Source organism: Alligator mississippiensis, chromosome 1 (genome assembly GCF_030867095.1).
Source record: "Alligator mississippiensis isolate rAllMis1 chromosome 1, rAllMis1, whole genome shotgun sequence".
In the NCBI taxonomy this organism is placed as follows: domain Eukaryota; kingdom Metazoa; phylum Chordata; order Crocodylia; family Alligatoridae; genus Alligator; species Alligator mississippiensis.
Window position 1 is genome coordinate 363,704,349 of NC_081824.1, and position 19,387 is coordinate 363,723,735.

The window sequence follows — 19,387 nt, forward strand, 5'->3', positions numbered from 1 at the left end:
GCATTTTTAACCCAATCTAAACCCCCAAACTTCTAGCTGTAACGTCTATACAAAGCCTGGATGCATTCCAATAGGCTCTATACCAAGAATCTCTTTACAAGTGTATTTTAATTTATACCTAACCTTTTAGGAGCCAAAAGTTACAGGCTCAAATCAGGTGAAATGTGGAATGTAAACACTATGCAGTAGTCATCAGAGGATAGCTTTGGAGAGTTGCCTCTCACCAGTTTTAAATACATGAAATGTTTTAATGTAGTAAAAAAACCCACAAGCTTAGGCTCATGTGTGTGGTCAGTATCGACTGCCAATTTCCCCGCTGCATTATATTACAGTGTAGGCCCACTGCGTTAAAGTAATTCTTGAATACTCACCACTGTGCCTAGAAACTGAATGCTTATGTTTCCTGCTGCATCTCGAGAAAGGCACTGAAAGAGACAGATGTAAAAACTAATTAGGAACTTCTCGGTTAGTTGAAGCACTCCTATTTTCTTCTTGTAATGTGCAAAAAAATAACCTACATGAGCTTTAGGGTCTTTCTATAAGCAGAAAGAACAATGAAACTCTTAAATAAGATTTTTATACAATAAAAAAGCATACGATACATATTTAAACTCAAATTGTGGTTATCTTGACAGATGATCTAAATTTCTATTTAGACTCTATTCAAATTCTATTCTCCTCAAATTTATTTTTAAGATTAATGAAAACAAATTTTATCCTTGACAACAGAGAACAACCTTGTATTTTCAGGGAGATAGATTTTATGACTCTTTTCTAGCTCTACCATCTATACGTTTTCACTACATGTATTCTGGCATTATCTTAGCTCTCTTTAAACAGTAAGCATACCACTCCCATTTCCCTCTCTCAGACAGAGCACTGTCGATACAAATATTCAAATGAGTCTCCTTTGAAAAAAGAATAATTTTACATAACATTAGTGATCTACTAGAATTCAGACTACTGGCACAAGTCTCTAATCGTTCATGGAATACTGTATTGTTATCAAAACAGCACGCAGAGTGAAAGGAAGAATATTATTGGTTGCACATTGTGGGTATGTACAGACATTCAGGGAAGTTAGGGGTGGTTAGATCATGTTAAATATAGCCACCTGGTGTAACTTAGTTGACCCACATACATATGATTATATCCCTACTTAGGTCAATCTAAAGGGGCAAGCTGAAGTGCTCTGGGTCAAGATACAAGGGGGTCATGGGGAGAGGGATTTAATGGTGGGGGTCTACTACAGACCCCCCAACCAAGGGGAGGAGCTGGACCAGGAATTTTCAGGCCAGCTTGCAGAGGCACTTAAGGCAAGGGATGTAGTTGTCATGGGGGATCTAAATTACCCGGACATCTGCTGGGAGGAGTAGTCAGCCAGGTCGGACCGTTTCAGGAGGTTCCTGGCCGAGATACAGGACCTTCACTTAACCCAGGAGGTGCACAGACCCACCAGAGGAAATGCCCTGTTGGACCTGGTCCTGGCCACAGGCGATGATCTGGTAAGGGGGCTCCAGGTCCTTGACCACCTGGGTGATAGCGATCATCGATTGCTGCAATTCATCATCCAGCGCAGGGTGTCAAGGGCCTGCAGCAAGGCGGTAGCCCTAGACTTCAAGAGGGCCAACTTCAACAAGTTGAGGAGGTTGGTAGGAGAGGCGCTAGGGTTCTTGAGGGCAGGGGAACTCAGTGCCCAAAATGAGTGGTCATTCCTTAAGGAGACGATACTCAGGGCCCAAGGGATGATGATCCCAACAAGAAGCAAGGGGGGCAAGAGTGCCCAAAAGCCCCCCTGGCTCACCAAGGACGTCTGGGAATGCCTGGCTGCCAAAAAGGCAGCATACACCCGGTGGAAGGAGGGGGCTATCTCCAAAGAGGTGTAAACCTACACTGCTCGGGCCTGTAGTGGGGCTGTTAGGAAAGCTAAGGTGGACATAGAGCTAGGACTAGTGTCCAAGATCAAAAATAATAAAAAGTCCTTTTTCAAATATACAGGGAGGATGAAGAAGGCACCGGGAAACGTGGGGCCCCTGCAAGATACGCTGGGCAATCTGGTAGTTGTGCCAGAGGAGAAAGCAGACCTCTTTAACAAATTCTTCACCTCCGTTTTTTTGTGCAGGGACTGGGACTCCCCCACCGTGATTCAAGACGGACTCGAGGGGAATGCCTCCAGACCTAAGGTTGAGGAGGACTGGGTTAGAGAGCTTCTGGAGGGGCTGGACGTGTTTAAATCAGCAGGTCCAGATGCTCTCCACCCCAGGGTGTTGAGGGAGCTAGCAGGGGTTATTGCAGGGCCCTTGGCACGGCTTTATGAGCGCTCGTGGTGCTTGGGCCAGGTGCCAGATCATGGGAAGATAGCCAATGTGGTCCCCATCTTTAAAAAAGGGAGGAGGGAGGACCCGGGCAACTATAAGCCCGTCAGTCTTACCTCAATCCTGGGGAAACTCTTTGAGAAGATCATCAAGGAGCACATCTGTGATGGGCTGGCATCGGGGATGATGCTCAAAGGCAACCAGCACGGTTTTATTAGGGGCAGGTCATGTCAGACCAACCTGATTGCCTTTTACGATGAGGTCACAAAAACATTGGATGCAGGTGTCGCTGTGGATGTAGTCTTTCTGGACTTCAGCAAGGCCTTTGACACTGTTGACCACCCCATCCTCATTAAAAAACTAGGTGGCTGTGGCATTGATGCCTGCACAGTCAGATGGACTACAAACTGGCTGATGGGTCGTACTCAGAGGGTGGTGATGGACGGGTCATATTTGACCTGGGGGGAAGTGGGCAGCGGAGTCCTCCAGGGCTCGGTCCTTGGGCCAGCACTGTTCAATTTCTTTATCAGCAATTTGGATGACGGGGTGAAAAGCAACCTGTTTAAGTTTGCTGATGATACCAAAATTTGGGGTGAGGTGGGCATGCTAGTAGGGAGGGAAAGACTGCAGCAAGACCTGGATAGGTTGTGGGGGTAGGCTAACAAAAACAGGATGTGTTTCAATACTGACAAGTGCAGGGTGCTGCACTTGGGCAGTAGTAACCAGCAGCACACTTATAAGATGGGAAACTCCCTTCTTGAGAGCACGGAGGCAGAAAGGGATCTTGGTTTCATCACTGACGCCAAGATGAACATGGGCTGACAATGCAAGGTCACGGTCAGCAGGGCTAACTGGACCTTATCATGCATCCACAGGTGCATCTCAAGTAGGGCCAAGGAGGTGATCCTCCCCCTCTACGCGACACTGGTCAGGCCACAGCTGGAGTACTGTGTCCAGTTCTGGGCACCCCACTTCAAGAGGGATGTGGACAACATTGAAAGTGTCCAGAGGAGGGCCACCTGCATGATCCGGGGACAGCAGGGCAGACCCTACAATGAGAGTCTACAGGACCTGAACCTGTTCAGCCTTCACAAGAGAAGGCTGAGGGGGGACCTGGTGACCGTCTATAAACTCACTAGGGGGGACCAGAAGGGTTTGGGGGAGACTTTGTTTCCCCTAGCGCCCCCCGGGATAACAAGGAATAACGGCCACAAGTTGTTGGAGAGTAGGTTTAGATTAGACATCTGTAAGAACTACTTTACAGTTAGGGCGGCTAGGATCTGGAACCAACTTCCAAGGGAAGTGGTGCTGGCTCCTACCCTGGGGGTCTTTAAGAAGAGGCTTGATGCCTACCTGGCTGAAGTCATTTGAGCCCAGTTTTCTCCTGCCCAGGCAGGGGGTTGGACTTGAAGATCTACAAGGTCCCTCCAACCCTACTTCTATGATTCTATGGTAAAGGGGAAAACTGTAAAGAAGTGCCAGGGAGGTTAGATCAGTCAAAAAGGACCAACTGATTTTACTTAACTATATCTCGAAGATGTACTTGGTTAGATCGGGTATGGGTAGATTGATCTAAGTGAACTTCTGTACACTTTCAGAGTGTAGCCCTGGGGCTGGGAAAGCCTAGACAGTGGCCCCAGCTCCAGGGCTGAACTTTTTTTTGCTTCCTCCCTCCCTCCCCTACCCCCACAATCGTCTATTTTTTGCTCGCTAGCAGCTCCCCCAACCCCAGATGAACAACCCCATTGAGGACCAGCCAGCCCCCTCGAGCCTGCCAACCTCCCCAAATCCTACAAACTACTCCTAGTGCTGGCTTTACTGGTATTCACTAGAGCCAGGAACTAATGGAAATAAGCTGCTGTGGAAGAAGGTGTGGGCAGGATCAGCGGGTAGGTTTTGTCAAGGTTCTTATTCATCTGGGAGTGCAGGAGGGAGGTGTCAGGGGGCTAAAAATAGCCACTGCTTGTGGAGGAAAGAGCCCTTGATGCAGCTAATCCCCCCCACATACCACCAGCTGCCCCAATCCTGCTGAGGCCCCTATCACAAAGCTGCTAGCCCCCCGAATCTGCCCAACCCTCTCCCATCTTAACTTACTTCAACTGGGCTCCCAGGACTGGTTAACACCAGTAAAATTGACCCTGAAAGTGGTTTGCAGGATTGAGGCAGTTCTGTGGCACTGGAGAGGGGAGGAGGGGAAGCTGGAGAGTTTGGTGAGATTAGAAAGTCTCTCCGATTACACCACCCTGACAATCCAACCAGCCCCTCTACCCGCCCCCCCAAGACCCCGCTAGCCCTCCAATTTCCCCAATACGCCCCTGCGGATCCTAATAGTGGCCCCTGACTCCCCCAACCCCTTTGTGTACCTAACTAGTCCTCCAATCCCCCTAAAAACCCCCATCCCACGCACCCCTCCTTCTACACTGACTTATCTTAGAGCAAGCTGCCAGCACCTAGCTAATTACTGAGTTAGATTAGGGGGATATTTTCAACCTGATCTAACCCCCAAACTAGCTGTAATGTCTGTACAAAATTCATATTATCTATCATCTCAATTCAGGAAAGATACAAAGCATTATTGCTTCTTGGGAGTCTTTTCCTCCTTCAGTGCAAAAAAGATTACTGCACATGTAAAATATGTGTGGCACAGAGATGTTAGACAACAATTATATTTTACAATATACTTTTAAAACATTTCCATGAACAGTAACCCTTTCACTTAAGTTAATTTCAAAATTACTAAGGAAGTAAGCCCACCTATCTCTTGTTTATAATATGAGAAAAGTCCAGGTAACTACATTCAGCTTAAACAGAAATTGTACCGCTACTGACTCATCCTATTGTACCTTTCTTTCATAGCTATCCACTGAGTGTATGTCAAGACTTAATTTAAAGAGCTTTTTTATATATACATAAACAAATAATCTTTACATTTTAATAGAGATAAATACATATAGGATATGCCATTTCATGTGAGGCATATACAATATTTTACAAGGATTGGTATAAAACATTCGTAAGTTACATTCAGGACTTTTACATTTTAGAAGATAATAACTATGAAGTAACAAAATGCTCCCTGCAACCTGCTACATAAGAATAAGAAATCGTTGCAAACCATTTAGTAGCAGCAAGTTAAATCCCTTCCCTTTTTGGCTTAATGTGATATATTCTGCAGCTAGATTTCAATGTACTATTAGGTACCAGAGCCTAAACATGCTTATTTTTCAACTAACAGGTCATATACTGACACTGCAATCTGTACAATCGTATGAAAACAAAGGAGGATGTGCCAAGACCCGACATATTTCAACAATAATGATTAATGGAATGGAAAATATGGGAAATTATAAAAGTAAACGTCAGGTTTTGTATGAAATTTAAAGGAAACAGGAATATACACTTTTCCCACAGTCTAGGATAAACACAATCAAGTTTTGGAAACTGCAAAGAAGAACAAAGTGCCGGCTGCCTACAATGAATTAACTGTATGCCAAAACAAACAAGAACTGACCACTTGATAAGCTGTCAGAAAATGGCAAGCTGAAAAAGAATTAAAGGATTTAATTCCTTTTTTTCCTGGAATGCCCTGCAGCCTCATTAGAGTGCTGTCACTTATTGTACTACCCTTTTGTCCCCTTGCAAGGGACATTAGAGATCATTTCATATACTGATAACATTTCCATTTTTTGGCTAATTTCCCCCTCACATTCATTACAGATAAGAATATAATTTTTAAAAGAACAACAGCAATTCTGCCTCTATTCTTTTCTTTAAATACTTTCAAAGCCTAGCTGGGTACCTGGGATGAATTTGTGTGCTTTCATAGCTCATGACCAGATTTTTCAAATTGTACTCATTTGAGTAGTCCCTTTGATTTAAAAGAGGACTACTCATGTGTAAGGTCTGTTTATATGCTTTGGGATTTGCAAAGTTAGATTAAAAGAAAGCAAGTACTTCACCATAGTTCAAAGTAGTCAAACTCTAGTTAACTCAGAAACTATCAATTCGCACAGAAAATAAGTTCAGTGGCCTTTGGACTAGAATCTACAAGCTAAAATCAATTTCTATTTGTGCCCAAAAGTTGCCAACCATGGCACAGTAGCAAGATAAGATAAGAATGTAAATACCCTCTTCCCTAGCCTGACATTGTTGAAGGACACTAGAATCTTAGTGTGTGGTAAGTCTCCACTGCAACTGCTTATACTGTATCCAATATTCAACACTACATTCAGTTTTCAAGGGTATCAAGACTATACTGTAAGCACTAAAATCTGTCCCTTAAATTAAGACAGTGAGAAAGAAAAGTATGTGGGGGTGGGGGAAGAGAGAGGCAAAGAAGAACAAAAAATATAAAATGGGGAAAAAGAAATGTTCCTTCTAGGCAGACTAAAAAAATAGAGTGGACAGTTTCTCCAAATCATAAAGCATATGTTAGCAAGACCAAAAGGAAAACAAACAGCTAGGCTTTTGAGCACCATCTTACAAAAGGAGTCAGCATATTATCATAATTAATGTTTCAAATTACAACTGAAATTTATTTACAACTGTTAAATGTGATTAGATTTTTTGAAGCATACTGAAAGGAGTTATTTTTGATCTACTGGTAGGCTTGGCTTCTGAGATTTGTAAATGTAATTGATGTTTTCACAAAAATGAAAGGAGATGGTTAACAATTACTCTTTTATTTTCCACCTTTTTAAAAAAAATGCACCAGTCTCCAAGTCTCTACTTATTCTTGCTAACATATATATTTACATATACTATACATTGTAATAGAGGGTTTCATATTACATGTGATAAGAGGAAAGTAATAAAAGACATGAAACAAGAAAGAACAGCTAATTATGTGTAACAGAGAAAAACATTTTAAAAATAACTTGCAAAACATTTACTCAGGAGTTGGACACAGAAAAATACTCAGTACAAAGCACGTATCTACCATTTTCACAAAGACTAAACAAAACTATATTTTCCCTCACAAAACAGTAATATTATATTGTATGAATGAATTATATGGTTTTAAAAATAATTGACTTTTATTTGGTTGATTCATTTACTATATGTTGAGATTCTAAGCTAATTAACCAAATACCATTAAAAATGATAGCATTGTTTCCTTAGAAACTCAGAGTAGACAGCTAACCTAAAATAAGTTAAATATAAAATTACTTTAAAAATCTATGAAAAACACAGAAGATATCAAATTTATATGCAGTACAATTAATTTTGCATGTAATATATAATTACTGTGTTGTGTACACTGTATTCTGCGTGTATATAGTTACATACACACAAACAGTACGTGCATACATGACAATCTGTGTAATTAAATAACGTATATATAACTATGCATATATGTACATCGTTAGAGAGGTACATGCAACTGCATTCAGATGTCTTTGATTTTTCTTATGACCTTGAATATATGCAATACTGCAATTATTTAACAAATAATCAATTTAATATGGTGTTTCCCACTAAATTACAAGAGGTTCATGTGACATTATTCCAAATTGTTCTGCTTTGCCATAGAAAATTATTTCCACTTAGTTGGGTATCAATGACCTATTCAACATAAGATGCAGTAGGGTTACAATCAGCTTAGTACTAGAACCTGCAATGGATCAGTACCTTCAGATAAAAATGATAACAAGCTATAAAGGGAGAGAGGAAGGAATATAAAATATCAGGGAAAGAAAGAGACTAAACAGATAGAGACATTATTCGAACCTAACAAGATGCTGAGATATTTTACGAAAGTATTTAGATACTTCTGCATCTGCAAACTACCTGCTGTGAGCAGGAGAGAAGAAATGATACCAAACAAAGAAACTAAAACAGAACAAAAGCAAGTAGTTGGTCTTCTTTGCTAACAAATGAACAAATAGTTTGCCATGTTTCCTAACATGGGAAGTAGTATATTAAACCTAAACTGAAATATTGTATCTTGTAAAATTAAAAATGATTCTATTTGAATACAAATATATCATTATTGTCATTACTGTCATGCAGCCATTCCAGGATGTTTTAGGCAACCTATGGCACCAAGACAAAACTATGCAGAATATGACACATTAAAAAGTAGCTAAGATAGAATAATTACAGTATTATTAGAGCCCATGTGAAAGCAACAGGGACATTTTTTTAAAAGATTTGTTCACTAACATTGGGTGAACCTATGTTTCAAGTTCTAAAGTGGAGCAGATTTCCAGAAATGATGAAGCACATGTAGTTTTTGCTGGCTTCAGCTGTGCTTGTGGCTGGAAGTACAGCTGAATCTTGAAAATTGGTTTTTGGGAGTGGCAAGCTGAAAACCCAAACATCAATTCACTCCAAATTAATGAACACTTTTAAAAATTTAACCATGGAAAATAAGGTCTAGAACCATACTTATATGTGAATTATTCCTCCAATTAGAGAGTGGAAAAATAGTAATTTACCCTGCAAAGTTTCCCCATATTTCCTCCATCATGGTTTTCTTCCCTCTCCTCCTTCAACATAGATAAGGCCATGGGTATACTGCATAACCAGAAGCGCCCCCTCCCAAGATCCCCATGGACCTTGAGGAATCTGCTAGATGCCATGATAATGTGTGAGGAAGTACTCAGTCTTGGTGGATGCTTGATCTCACTTTCCTTCAGCTATAAATTTCTCTGAAAATTTGAAGATCAGCTTTGCTTTGGATCATCAGTTTCTCTCTGACCTTCCAGAGCCTTTGCTCAGAAATATTCTACATATTCTACTCTCTTTTCAAAAGAAACATAAACAGCCTTTCTGTGTTCTGACAATGGGAAGACACCCAAACTGTGTGCAAACCTTAAGTAATGGCTTCACAGAGAAAACTCCATGAAGCATCATGGGAATAAAACCTTCTCTTGGAATCATAGAGCACTGGCTGACTACTTGTACAGCCTCAGAAAGTTGATGCCTTATAATTTCTTCTATTGGTTTGGGTATAGACCATGGAGATGAATAACTGCAGGTAAACCAGTCATATCCCTAAGTTCTCTTATATGTTAGGGAGGCTGGAGAAGAACATTGCAACACGCAAGGAAGACAGGCTCTGTGAAGCCTGTTTAATCTTTCCTCCTCCCATCTCCACCCAGCAGAACCACAGCAATTTTGCCTCAAACTACTACTTGCACTTCCATTGGTGGTGATACTATTTAACTGTAAGTGCATTACACCACAGATGGAAACTCAGCTAGATGTTGTGTGCTATTCTACCCCCCACTACCAACAGTTTAAAACTGAGTGTTAAAATCAATGAAGCCTCAGTCTGGTTGTCTTCATATATAGGGATGCCGAATTTCCTAAATCCCAACAGGGAAGAAGTCATCCTGCTTATGGAGAGATGAACAGAACTTGTAGCGCACAAAACATTTTAACATGCTGAAATACTGCAAAGACTATACTAAATAGGAGGTTGGGAAAATATAATTTTCTTCCTCATAGTTGGCCCTAATAGAACCTTGGCCTTACACTGATACCTGTAGCAAAATATATAAATCCCCTTACATGGACTATACAAAGCATATTCTCTTTATGCAGCTCCAGGCATGCCATGTTTTCTTGCATAACACATGCCCAAATAAAACACAACCTTGTTTTTGGAAGGCAGAATGTAAAAGAAAAAGATTTTTTCAGGGTCACAACTGACTGTGTGACATAGAAGGTGCTGACAGACATGCAGCTCCCCACTGTAACTCATGGTGCTTCGCACAAAGCTCCAGGAGTTATGGCGATTTCCCCTGACCCAACAGACAATCGCTGTTTGGTCGGGGGCGGGGAATCCAAGTCCACTTTGGAGTCTATCCAGAGAAAAGCAACTGAGTGTTTTCAGCCTTTCATCCCCTAACCTCCCCTCCCCCCAGCTCTGCTGCTGTCGTCAGGATGGGAGGAGGGAGAAGACAGGGGAAGGAGCTCCATTCTGGGGTTTGCCCAACCGATGCTGGGGGGGGGGGGGAGCAGAGAGGGTATCAGGTGGATTGGAGCTCCAGTACACCCCCAACCCCAGCACAGGCTGCAGATCCCAGAACAGAGCTCCTTCCCCTGCCTTTGCCCCCCTCCCATCCTAATATCAACTCCAGGGGCAGGGCTAGGCCGCATGCACAGGGACAAACAGAAGTTAGTAAGGGCTCTCTACTTTAGAATGCCTTCACCTGAACCCTCATTGAATGAGGGTTAATTTGTCATGGGATCGGGCACTTTTAAAGCGCTCTGCAGGTGTGCACTTCTGTCAGGGTACTGTAGAGCACTTTCAAGGGGCCGACCACATGACAAATATCACCTGTCAGTGCCCAGAGTGTCCATGGAGTGTGGCATCCCAAGAGACAGTCTGAGTAAGGCAGCAGGAACTTCCTGCTGTGCCAGGACAGCAGCAAGGCTAAGTCCCAAACCCTTGCAAGGGCAGTAGCAAGACTCTTGCTCCTTTACTGTAAATAGTTCTTTATAGACTTTCCTGTAAATCAGGGTTGTCAAACTTCCCCTAGGCTGGATCCAGATCACACAAGCTCCTCCCAGGCCAGATCCATGGGGCTACATTTAGATGGCAGTGTGGGTCTTGGTTGGTCTGAAAGCATGCAGCAACATGGGGTTGCATTCATATAGTATGGAGTTTGTGGTATGTGTCTGCAAGGAGCCAGGGGTGTGCAGCAGCATGGAGCCCTGCCTGGTCAGCAGTGTCAGGGGTTGTAGCTGTGCAGAGGTGAGAGGCAGAACACTTCTGGTAGCCCACTGGACTACAGTGGATGGATGCAATGCATCTGCTGGCTGCATCCAGTCTGCAGGCCATATGCTTGACATCACAAGACTCATCAACATACTACAGATTGCATGCAGCAGCTCACTCACCCTCAGCCAGCTAAGTGGCTCTGCAGCCAAAAGCTGTTGCCTCACCAGCAGCGGTGAGTGGTTTAATACTAGACTGTGCCCCTGCTATGTGCAGCCCTAGGGAGAAGCAGCAGTCATCTTGGGAGCCACAAGTCATGAGGCATTTGTACACATGTATGTGCTGCAGCACTAGGCGCTTTTAAAAGTGCCCAGCACTGCAGCGTATGCATTTGTAAAAATGGCAAAATGTGCATCAGCGCTGAGAACATGGTGGTGGTGCATATGAAAGCTGTTTTAATTCAAAAGCCATCTATGGATGGCTTGCATCCATAGATGCTTCTCAAGCAAATCTCAGGATGTCATCCTCCCACTGTACTTGGCCTTGGTGAGGCCACAGCTGGAGTACTGCATCCAATTTTGGGCTCCACAATTCAAGAAGGAAGTAGAGAAGCTTGAGAGAGTCCAGAGGAGAGCCACATGTATGATCAGAGGGCAGGAAAACAGGCCTTATGAAGAGAGGCTAAGAACCATGGGATTCTTCAGCCTGGAAAAGCACAGGTTCAGGGGTGACCTGGTGGCAGCATATAAGTATATAAGAGGTGTGCATCAGGATCTGGGGGAAAGCCTGTTCACCAGAGCGCCCCGAGGGATGACAAGGTCCAACAGTCATAAACTCCTCCAAGACTGTTTTAGGCTGGACATAAGGAAAAACTTCTTTACTGTCTGAGACCCCAAGGCCTGAAATAGACTCCCTCCAGAGGTGGTGCAAGCACCTACTCTGGACTCATTCAAGAAACGTTTGGATGCCTATCTTGCTGGGATCCTTTGACCCTAGCTGACTTCCTGTCCCTGGGGCAGGGGGCTGGACCTGATGATCTTCCAAGGTCTCTTCCAGTCCTAACGTCTATGAAATCTATGAAAAGTGTGCCGCTGCCATTTTCTGGGCACTGACATGCATTTTGCCATTTATATAAACGCACGTGACACAGTGGCATGCCAGCTCGCATGCTCTGCAGACTCGATTAATTGAGTCTGCTCAGATGTGCTGGATTTCCGGTGCGTCAGAGCAGACAAAGGTACATGTATAAATGCCCACAGCGTTTGCTTGCTCTGTTCTATCCTGCCTCTATTCCAGCAAAGACCAATCAGGTTCCCTGCTTAACATATGCACCCCAATGTTAGAGGGCTTATTTTAGGGGGGAAAGGTGCATGTGTTATGTGGGAATGTATGGTATTCTGTTGCTGCACAGAAACAACATCTGTTCTTTTGTAAATGGTTAAGGTCTTGCTACTTTCAGACATAGGACTGCTCTTTCAATGTCCAAGTTCAATTACAGTAGGTGCAACAATAACCTCTGTTCTCACACAAACAGAAATAGGGAATAAGATCATCTTCATATTTCTTTTTATCTGTGATTTGTTACCTCTTTTCATTATCCCTTTCTATAAAGTCATCAAGTCCAACCCCTTGCTCAAGGCAGTAACATCCTTGACTAAATCATCCCAATCATGTGCTGTCTATCTAACCTGCTCTTAAAAACTTCTAAGGGTGAAGAGAACCTCTCCACCTCCTCTTTGGGGGAGCTTGTTCCACTGCTTAACCCTCTTCATAATCAGAAAGTTCTTCCTAATATCCAACCTAAATTTCCTCTGCTGCAATTTGAGAACATTGTTCCTTGCCCTGTTGCCCCCAGCCACAGAGAATAGTCTATCACAATCTTCCATATAACCACCCTTTAGGTATTTAAAGACTGGTATCAAACTTCCCCTTGGTCTTCTCTTATCCAGACTAAATAATCTAAGTTGCTTCAGGCTTTCCTCATAAACCATGTTTCCCAGGCATCTAATCATTCCTATCACTCTATGCTGGACTCTTTCTAATTTGTCCGTGTCCTTCTTGAAGTGAGGGACCCAACACTGGACACAATACTGCAGAGGAGGCCTCCCAGCTGCTGAACAGTGACAGAATCACTTTCCTTGATTTGCAAGTGAAGCCCCTATTAATACAGCCCAGTATGCTGTTATTGGCCCTTTTTAATAAGTGTTTATTACTAGCACTATTGTTGTATTGCTCGCATCTATAGCATCTTCCATCTGAGAATCTCTATATGCTTTACAACACCAGTATAATTCTCTCCATTATAAACCATAGCCCATAAAACACAGAAAAGATAGGTGAGGCTTGCCCTACAAATTCTACAATAGACGTGAAAGTAATTCAGAAACAATTACTCCAGTCCAGTGGTTCTACCCAGCTTTTAAGCTGTTTTGCAGGCTTTGCTGCTAAGGTTTAGCCCCTTTGTGACCTGTTTAAGTAGGTTCTCTCTGTATTATTATGCTAAATAACAAAAGGTTTAATGGATTTACAAGATTTAAAAAACTTACATGAATTTCAAGACGCTGAAATGCCTTGTATTTTGTGATGAAACAGCGCAGACAACGTATATCCATTCAGTCCTAGATTTCATGATAAAAACTAACATGGCCCCAGTTGATCTGAAAACAAATCCTTTCATCTGTTCTCTTCTCTTCCATTTTCCCCCACATTGGTACACTGAATTGTCTTTACTCATGGTATTTGTACTGCTACTCTCTTTTCAAGAGAATGCTTGTCCTAACTTCTATGGATGAACATGTCAAGGAGGAAAGCTCATGAACAATTTTGATGTCCATCAAATAACTCCCTAATATTTTGAGATTATATATGCTTCTGGTTTAAATATGCACATTCTCCTGGTCGGCTTTGATACCAGATATTTACAACCATTAGGATCAATGGTGTTGTGATGTTGTGTTTTTAAATTTACTCTGGATAGCTTAGTGTCATCAGTCTCATTAGGTTAAACTAAAATGAAATAGGTGGAGCTTTACAGCAGAAAGCCTATCTCATTATAAAGGTGGACAACAAATTCCAAAAGATCTGGGCAGGTGCAGCAGTTACCAACTCTTTTCCTTCCAGGATTAGAAGTATAGCTATTCTTCTTCATAACATACTGTGGGTGAAGGGTGATTGCTTCTTGGCTGAGATAGTAATTATTAAGGCAGTACTGTTCTGTAAGCTTCTGATATTTGATAATTTGAATTCCCTTGAGTTTAATCCCTTCCCTTTTATACTATGAACATGGATGCTGAGTTAACCATTAAGCAGAGTATTTTTAAACTTGCTGTTAGCCAATCATCAGATCAGTCATGACCTCTGGGGACTCCTCTGCCACTGCTTAACAGCCTGATAGCTGAAGATCTATGACATGAGGCCATTTACGGCTCTGTATCAAAGAATTACACATTTGTCTTTCCTTCTGACCACATGCCCATATTCAGAACCAATTTTTATAAAAAGAAATAATGATAGTTCTGGTAAACTACTTAATCAATGTCAGCAGAGACATAATAGCAAAATCTGACCATATCCCCACTCTTAATGGTTGTTGCAATAGTGATTACCATAAAAAATAAGCCACTGTTTGTTTAATATAATCTATTAAATGCCTTCTCTTTCCCTGTCTCCTCAACTCATAAAAACAAAAAAAGTTTCAGTCCCTTCTCAGATCATCCACTGGCAAGCAACAGGATCTTCATGCTAGAATTATCAATTTTATTGCACAGAAACAGTCTTTCACAAGCTCAGTTGGATGAATTATCTAATGAACTGAAGCATATAATTCAGATCTATGCAAGTGCACCTATCTAATATGCAGTGAACTATTTACATACAATCTCTAAACACAACCTGATAAAGGATTAGTAATTCCTTCTAAATGTGGATTCAATTTCTTTCCCTCCTCTGTTAGTGAGGTCTTTGGAATAGAAATTCCACTTGACAGAAACTATCACCATGTAATCTGTATGGATGTCATCACAGCATCAATTTTATGGAGTATAAGAGCATCAATGTTCTAAGATGCTGTAGAGTTTCAAAGTTTACTGATTGAACTTTTTTCCTTTGCCAAGGTTTTCCTCTTCAAAGGGTCATTAGGAAGAAATAGGGAAAAAAAAAAAAAGTGAGGACCCAAATTCTAGTTCTGATGAGAGATTTTCCCTCGCCTTTAGAGTTGTCTCTTTCCCATATCCATTCTTTTTCTTGTGGTAGGTCTCAATGGTGGCACTTTTGAAAGGATGTCAAACAGCTCTGCTATGTGGTAGATGGGCCTAGAGAATTTTGGCCTTACTTCTGTAGAGTCTCTGTTCATCAAAGGTGGTCTACTTTCCTGAGATTCAAGAGTTTAGAAAGACAAATAACTGTCTTTGTGACGCTGTCTCTAGGAAAAACTCTGTTGCTGTAAGAAGGTGATGGAAAGAAAATTTAAAAGCTCAATCAATGTATCCATCCGCTAGGTCAGAGGTGGGCAATTATTTTGGCTGGTGGGCCACTTAATGAGTTTTGGTGAGATATCAAGGGCTGCCTACACATAAAATCTTTCAGAAGATATAATTTTAACAAATATAGATAATAATATAGTACATGATATCATAGACTAAAAATAAAAAGTTCACTATAACAGGGTGGCAGTGTTTCTGACTGGAAAGCCAAAAACACCCCAACCTCCACCCATGACTTGGCTTGGCATGCCAGTGGTGGGGGAGCTGTGAGGGGCCCCATCCTTATTGCTGCAGTTGCACTTGTGCCTCTAGGCAGACAGTGGGGGAGAGGCCAGGGTTCTGCTGCCCCAGCCCCTTCCTCACCATGTGCTGAAAGGCACGCATGCACCTGCCACTGTCATGGAGCTGGTGCCAGGGCTGTGAAATCTAGCGCAGCTGTTTGCAGCCAGCCCACCACCTGCTGCAGCTGCCCAGAGCCTGGGCCAGCTGTGGCAGGTAGCCAGGAGGCTGCAAACAACTGCGCTGGGCTCTGGTACCAACTCCATGGTCGTGGCTGCGTGTATACCTTTGGGTGCACAACCCTGGTCCCTCTTTTGCTATCCATCCTAAGGTGCACGTGCAACTGCTCCCAGCATGAAGCTGGATTGGGGAACCCAGTGCAGCAGTTTGCAGCCTCCTGGCTGCCTGCCACAGCCAGCCCAGGATCTGGGCAGCTACAGCAGGTGGCAGGCAGGTTGCAAACAGCTGTGTTGGATTCTGCAGCACCCAGCACCAGCTCTGTGGCAGCAGCAGCTGCATGTGTGCTTCCAGGTGGACAGCAGGGGTGGGGCCAGATCAGGCTTGCACTACCCTCAGGCCCCTTCCCAACTGTCAGCTGGAGCCCTGTGCGCAGCCACCACAGTCACAGAGCCAGTGCCAGGGCTAGGGAGCATGGTGCAGCTGTTTGTAGCCTCCCACCTGGCAGCCACAGAGCTTGGGCTATTTGCAGCATCCCTGCTGTCTTCTGTGAGTAGCCTGGGCTCTGTGGCTGGTGGCTGCTGCTCAGAGTCCAAACAGCCTGTGGTGTGCCAAGGAAAACAGCCTCCCATGCCATGCTCTGGCACGCGTACTGAGGGTTGCTGATCTCTGCACTATAACATGTTTTAATTTTACCTGAAAAAATAATTTTTGTCCTGATTTATGGTTTGAGTAGTACATATAGAGGAGATTGTATAATAGCTCAAAATAAAGTCTTACTCTTGAATATTATCGGGGGGGGGGGGGGTGAGGGGATGGGTCTGTGTGGAGGGCTATCTATATGCTAGGTCCCAGGAGCCAGCTGAGGATGGGAGGAGGGAAAGAAGCAGGCGGCATGTGCAGCAGAACTCCCCTGGGTGGTGTGGAGGGAAGGGCTGCCCGCATGCTAGGTCACAAGGGCCGGCCAAAGGTGGGGGGGAAGGAGCAGGGGTAAGGTACATGTGCAGCAGAGCTCACCCAAGCAGTGCAGTGCAGGTGTGGTCTGTCCACCCCCTCTCTCCAAGTCTAGCCCACGGCTGCCTCGATGGCACTCCACAGGGTACTGAGCCCCATCTGCTCCTGCCTAAGGTAGCCCACATTGTGCTTCTGCTCACACCTGCCAGACAGCACTGCCCCGGTCCTAGCCAGCGTGCAAAGCTTTCTGGTGGGGATGTTGCCGCAGCTGCCCAAGTGCTCAGCTTCCCTTGCCTCCAGCAGCTTCTCCTCCTTCTGGCCCTGCTGCACTGCTCTGGGCAGCAGGTAATGTGGGGAAGCCACAGGGATGCATGGTAGGCAGCAGATGCCCAGCAACATGGGGGGAAGCTGCAGTCGGGCAGCTCCTGCCCCAGCACATGGGGCTCGAGCTCCAGCTCCTAGCTGCCCGCCATCCAGTCCACCCACCTGGCATAATGAGTGGCCGCCTGTGGGCTGCCAAGTGGGTGAAAGGCAGCTGGGAGCTGGAGTTGGAGTCCTGCACACTGGGGCAGGAGCCACCTGGCTGCATCTTTCCCCCCTACACCTGGCTGGGCATCTGCCCAGCATGCATCCCCATAACTTCCCCACATTACCTGCTGCCTGGAGCAGTGCAGCAGGGGCAGGATGAGAAGGAGGAGTTGCTAGAGGCAGGGGGAGCTGAGAACTTCCCTGGGCAGCTGCAGATGCACAGGCAACAGCCCTGCTGGGAAGCTGCGTACATTGGCTGGGGCTGGTGGCCAGTCAGGAGTGCAGAATGGGCTCCCCTGGGCACAAGTGGGCAGGGCTTGGCTTCATGCAAAGCACCACAGGGGGCAGCCTTGGGCCAGATCCAATCAATTGGCAAGTCCCCACCCACAGGCCAGATCCAATGAGTTGGTGGGCCGGATCTGGCCCATGGGCCACATTTTGCCCACCCCTGTTCCAGGCTCCTTTTGCACAGCGAATATCCACAAGCTAGAAACAGTCATGTCAGGTATCTTTTTCCATAGCTCTCAGAGGGACTCCTCACAGATGGACTAACCCTTTGGCTTGCTCATCTGGCTTGCACCACCACTAAGAAGTGCAGAAACAAGTGGAGGGAAAGTGCTTTACAGACAGCATGATTAAAGAGGAGCAACCTCTTGGCCTCTCATGGAGAAAGCAAGAAAAGGTTCTTTATTCTGCCATAAAATCAGCCTTCACAGCTAGGATAAGATGCTGACATGTTTTGAAATCTCCTTCCTCAAAGATTTTCAAAGGAAGACCTGGATAGATATCTCTCTGAGCCAGTTTAGGAAAAGGAAAACCTTCACTAGGTAGATCAGTTAATCCTTCAGATTTCATCCAACTCTGTGAGTATATCATTCCACAACTGCAACAGATAAGGAGGAAACAGTGAGCTGCTACTCTATTTGTGAAATGGAAGATAGAGAAATAATGAGGGACAACTCAGGCAATGGATTGCAATAAAACAGAGATTGAGGGTTTTTTCATAAAAGCCTGAAATGCAACCCTGCACATGTATGCAACACCAAATGATATGTTAGAGGATTCTTTGTTTTTTTTTTAAAAGAGGAATTTCAGGGATCTCTTGTACTTGGCTGAAAATAGTTCTCAGTAGTGGCAGCTGCACTCTAATTGTTGTGATGGCTGAGGTTCGCAGAACAAAACACAAAAAGAGAGCAACTCCCAATCTCTGAGAGTAGCAAACTGGCTGCCCATATGGCAAAAAAAATTCTGACGATGACATGACTGTTTTGTGAGCAGTGAGGGTGATGTCCCAGTCCCTGATCAAGTGTCAGTGGGCCTACAAGCATGTCTTCTCAGTCTCTATCAACTGTGCCAAAAGTGACACATTTCTGCTGGGTACCTGGGCTGGCTCTCAGCCCCAAGACCTACCTGGAAGCCTAGAGGGCACAATGGCTTCAAATGCCTCGGCATTTTCCTAAGCCTGCCAGCTTATCTAGCTAAGAACAAGGAAGGCCTCAGTGAGGAGGCAGAGGCACGATTACAGCAGTGGCAATGGTGCCTACCCAAACCTCCCCTAGTACAACCAGGTCCTGGTCATCAACAGCCTAGTAGCTGTTACTCTGTGGCACAGATGTGCCATCCTGGACCTGCCAATGATTCTGCTTCAAACACTCTGGAAGCTCCTTGTTGACTTCTGGACCAAGCATCACTGGCTCCAGCAGACTTCCTGTACTTGCCACCAGCAAGGAAGCTCAGGGTCTAATTGGCCTGGTGAGTAGAGTGGCTGTAAGCCCTTTGGTTACTACTCTTTGGTGGGGAACACCTCTCTTGGAAATGGTTGGCCTTTGCTTTCCTGTGTCAGGTTGGGGACCTCAACCCTGATCAGACACTTTTTCTACTGGATCCCAATAGCCTCAGCTAGATCGCCCTGCCACCCTTCTAATGCAGCCTCGCCTGGCCCTGGCAGGTATAGCTCCAACTGAAACGAAATTGCAGGTGCC

At 44.3% G+C, this 19,387-nt stretch overlaps 1 protein-coding gene across 1 annotated transcript in view; it reads right to left on the reverse strand.

Moving 5' to 3' along the window:
- Nucleotides 1–19,387, reverse strand: part of PCCA (propionyl-CoA carboxylase subunit alpha) — a 476,911-nt gene that overhangs the window by 73,163 nt on the left and 384,361 nt on the right. Inside the window, exon 21 of the mRNA XM_059721102.1 lies at nucleotides 372–425. Within this exon, the coding sequence (XP_059577085.1) occupies nucleotides 372–425 (54 nt within the window). The remainder of the gene's footprint in view (nucleotides 1–371; nucleotides 426–19,387) is intronic.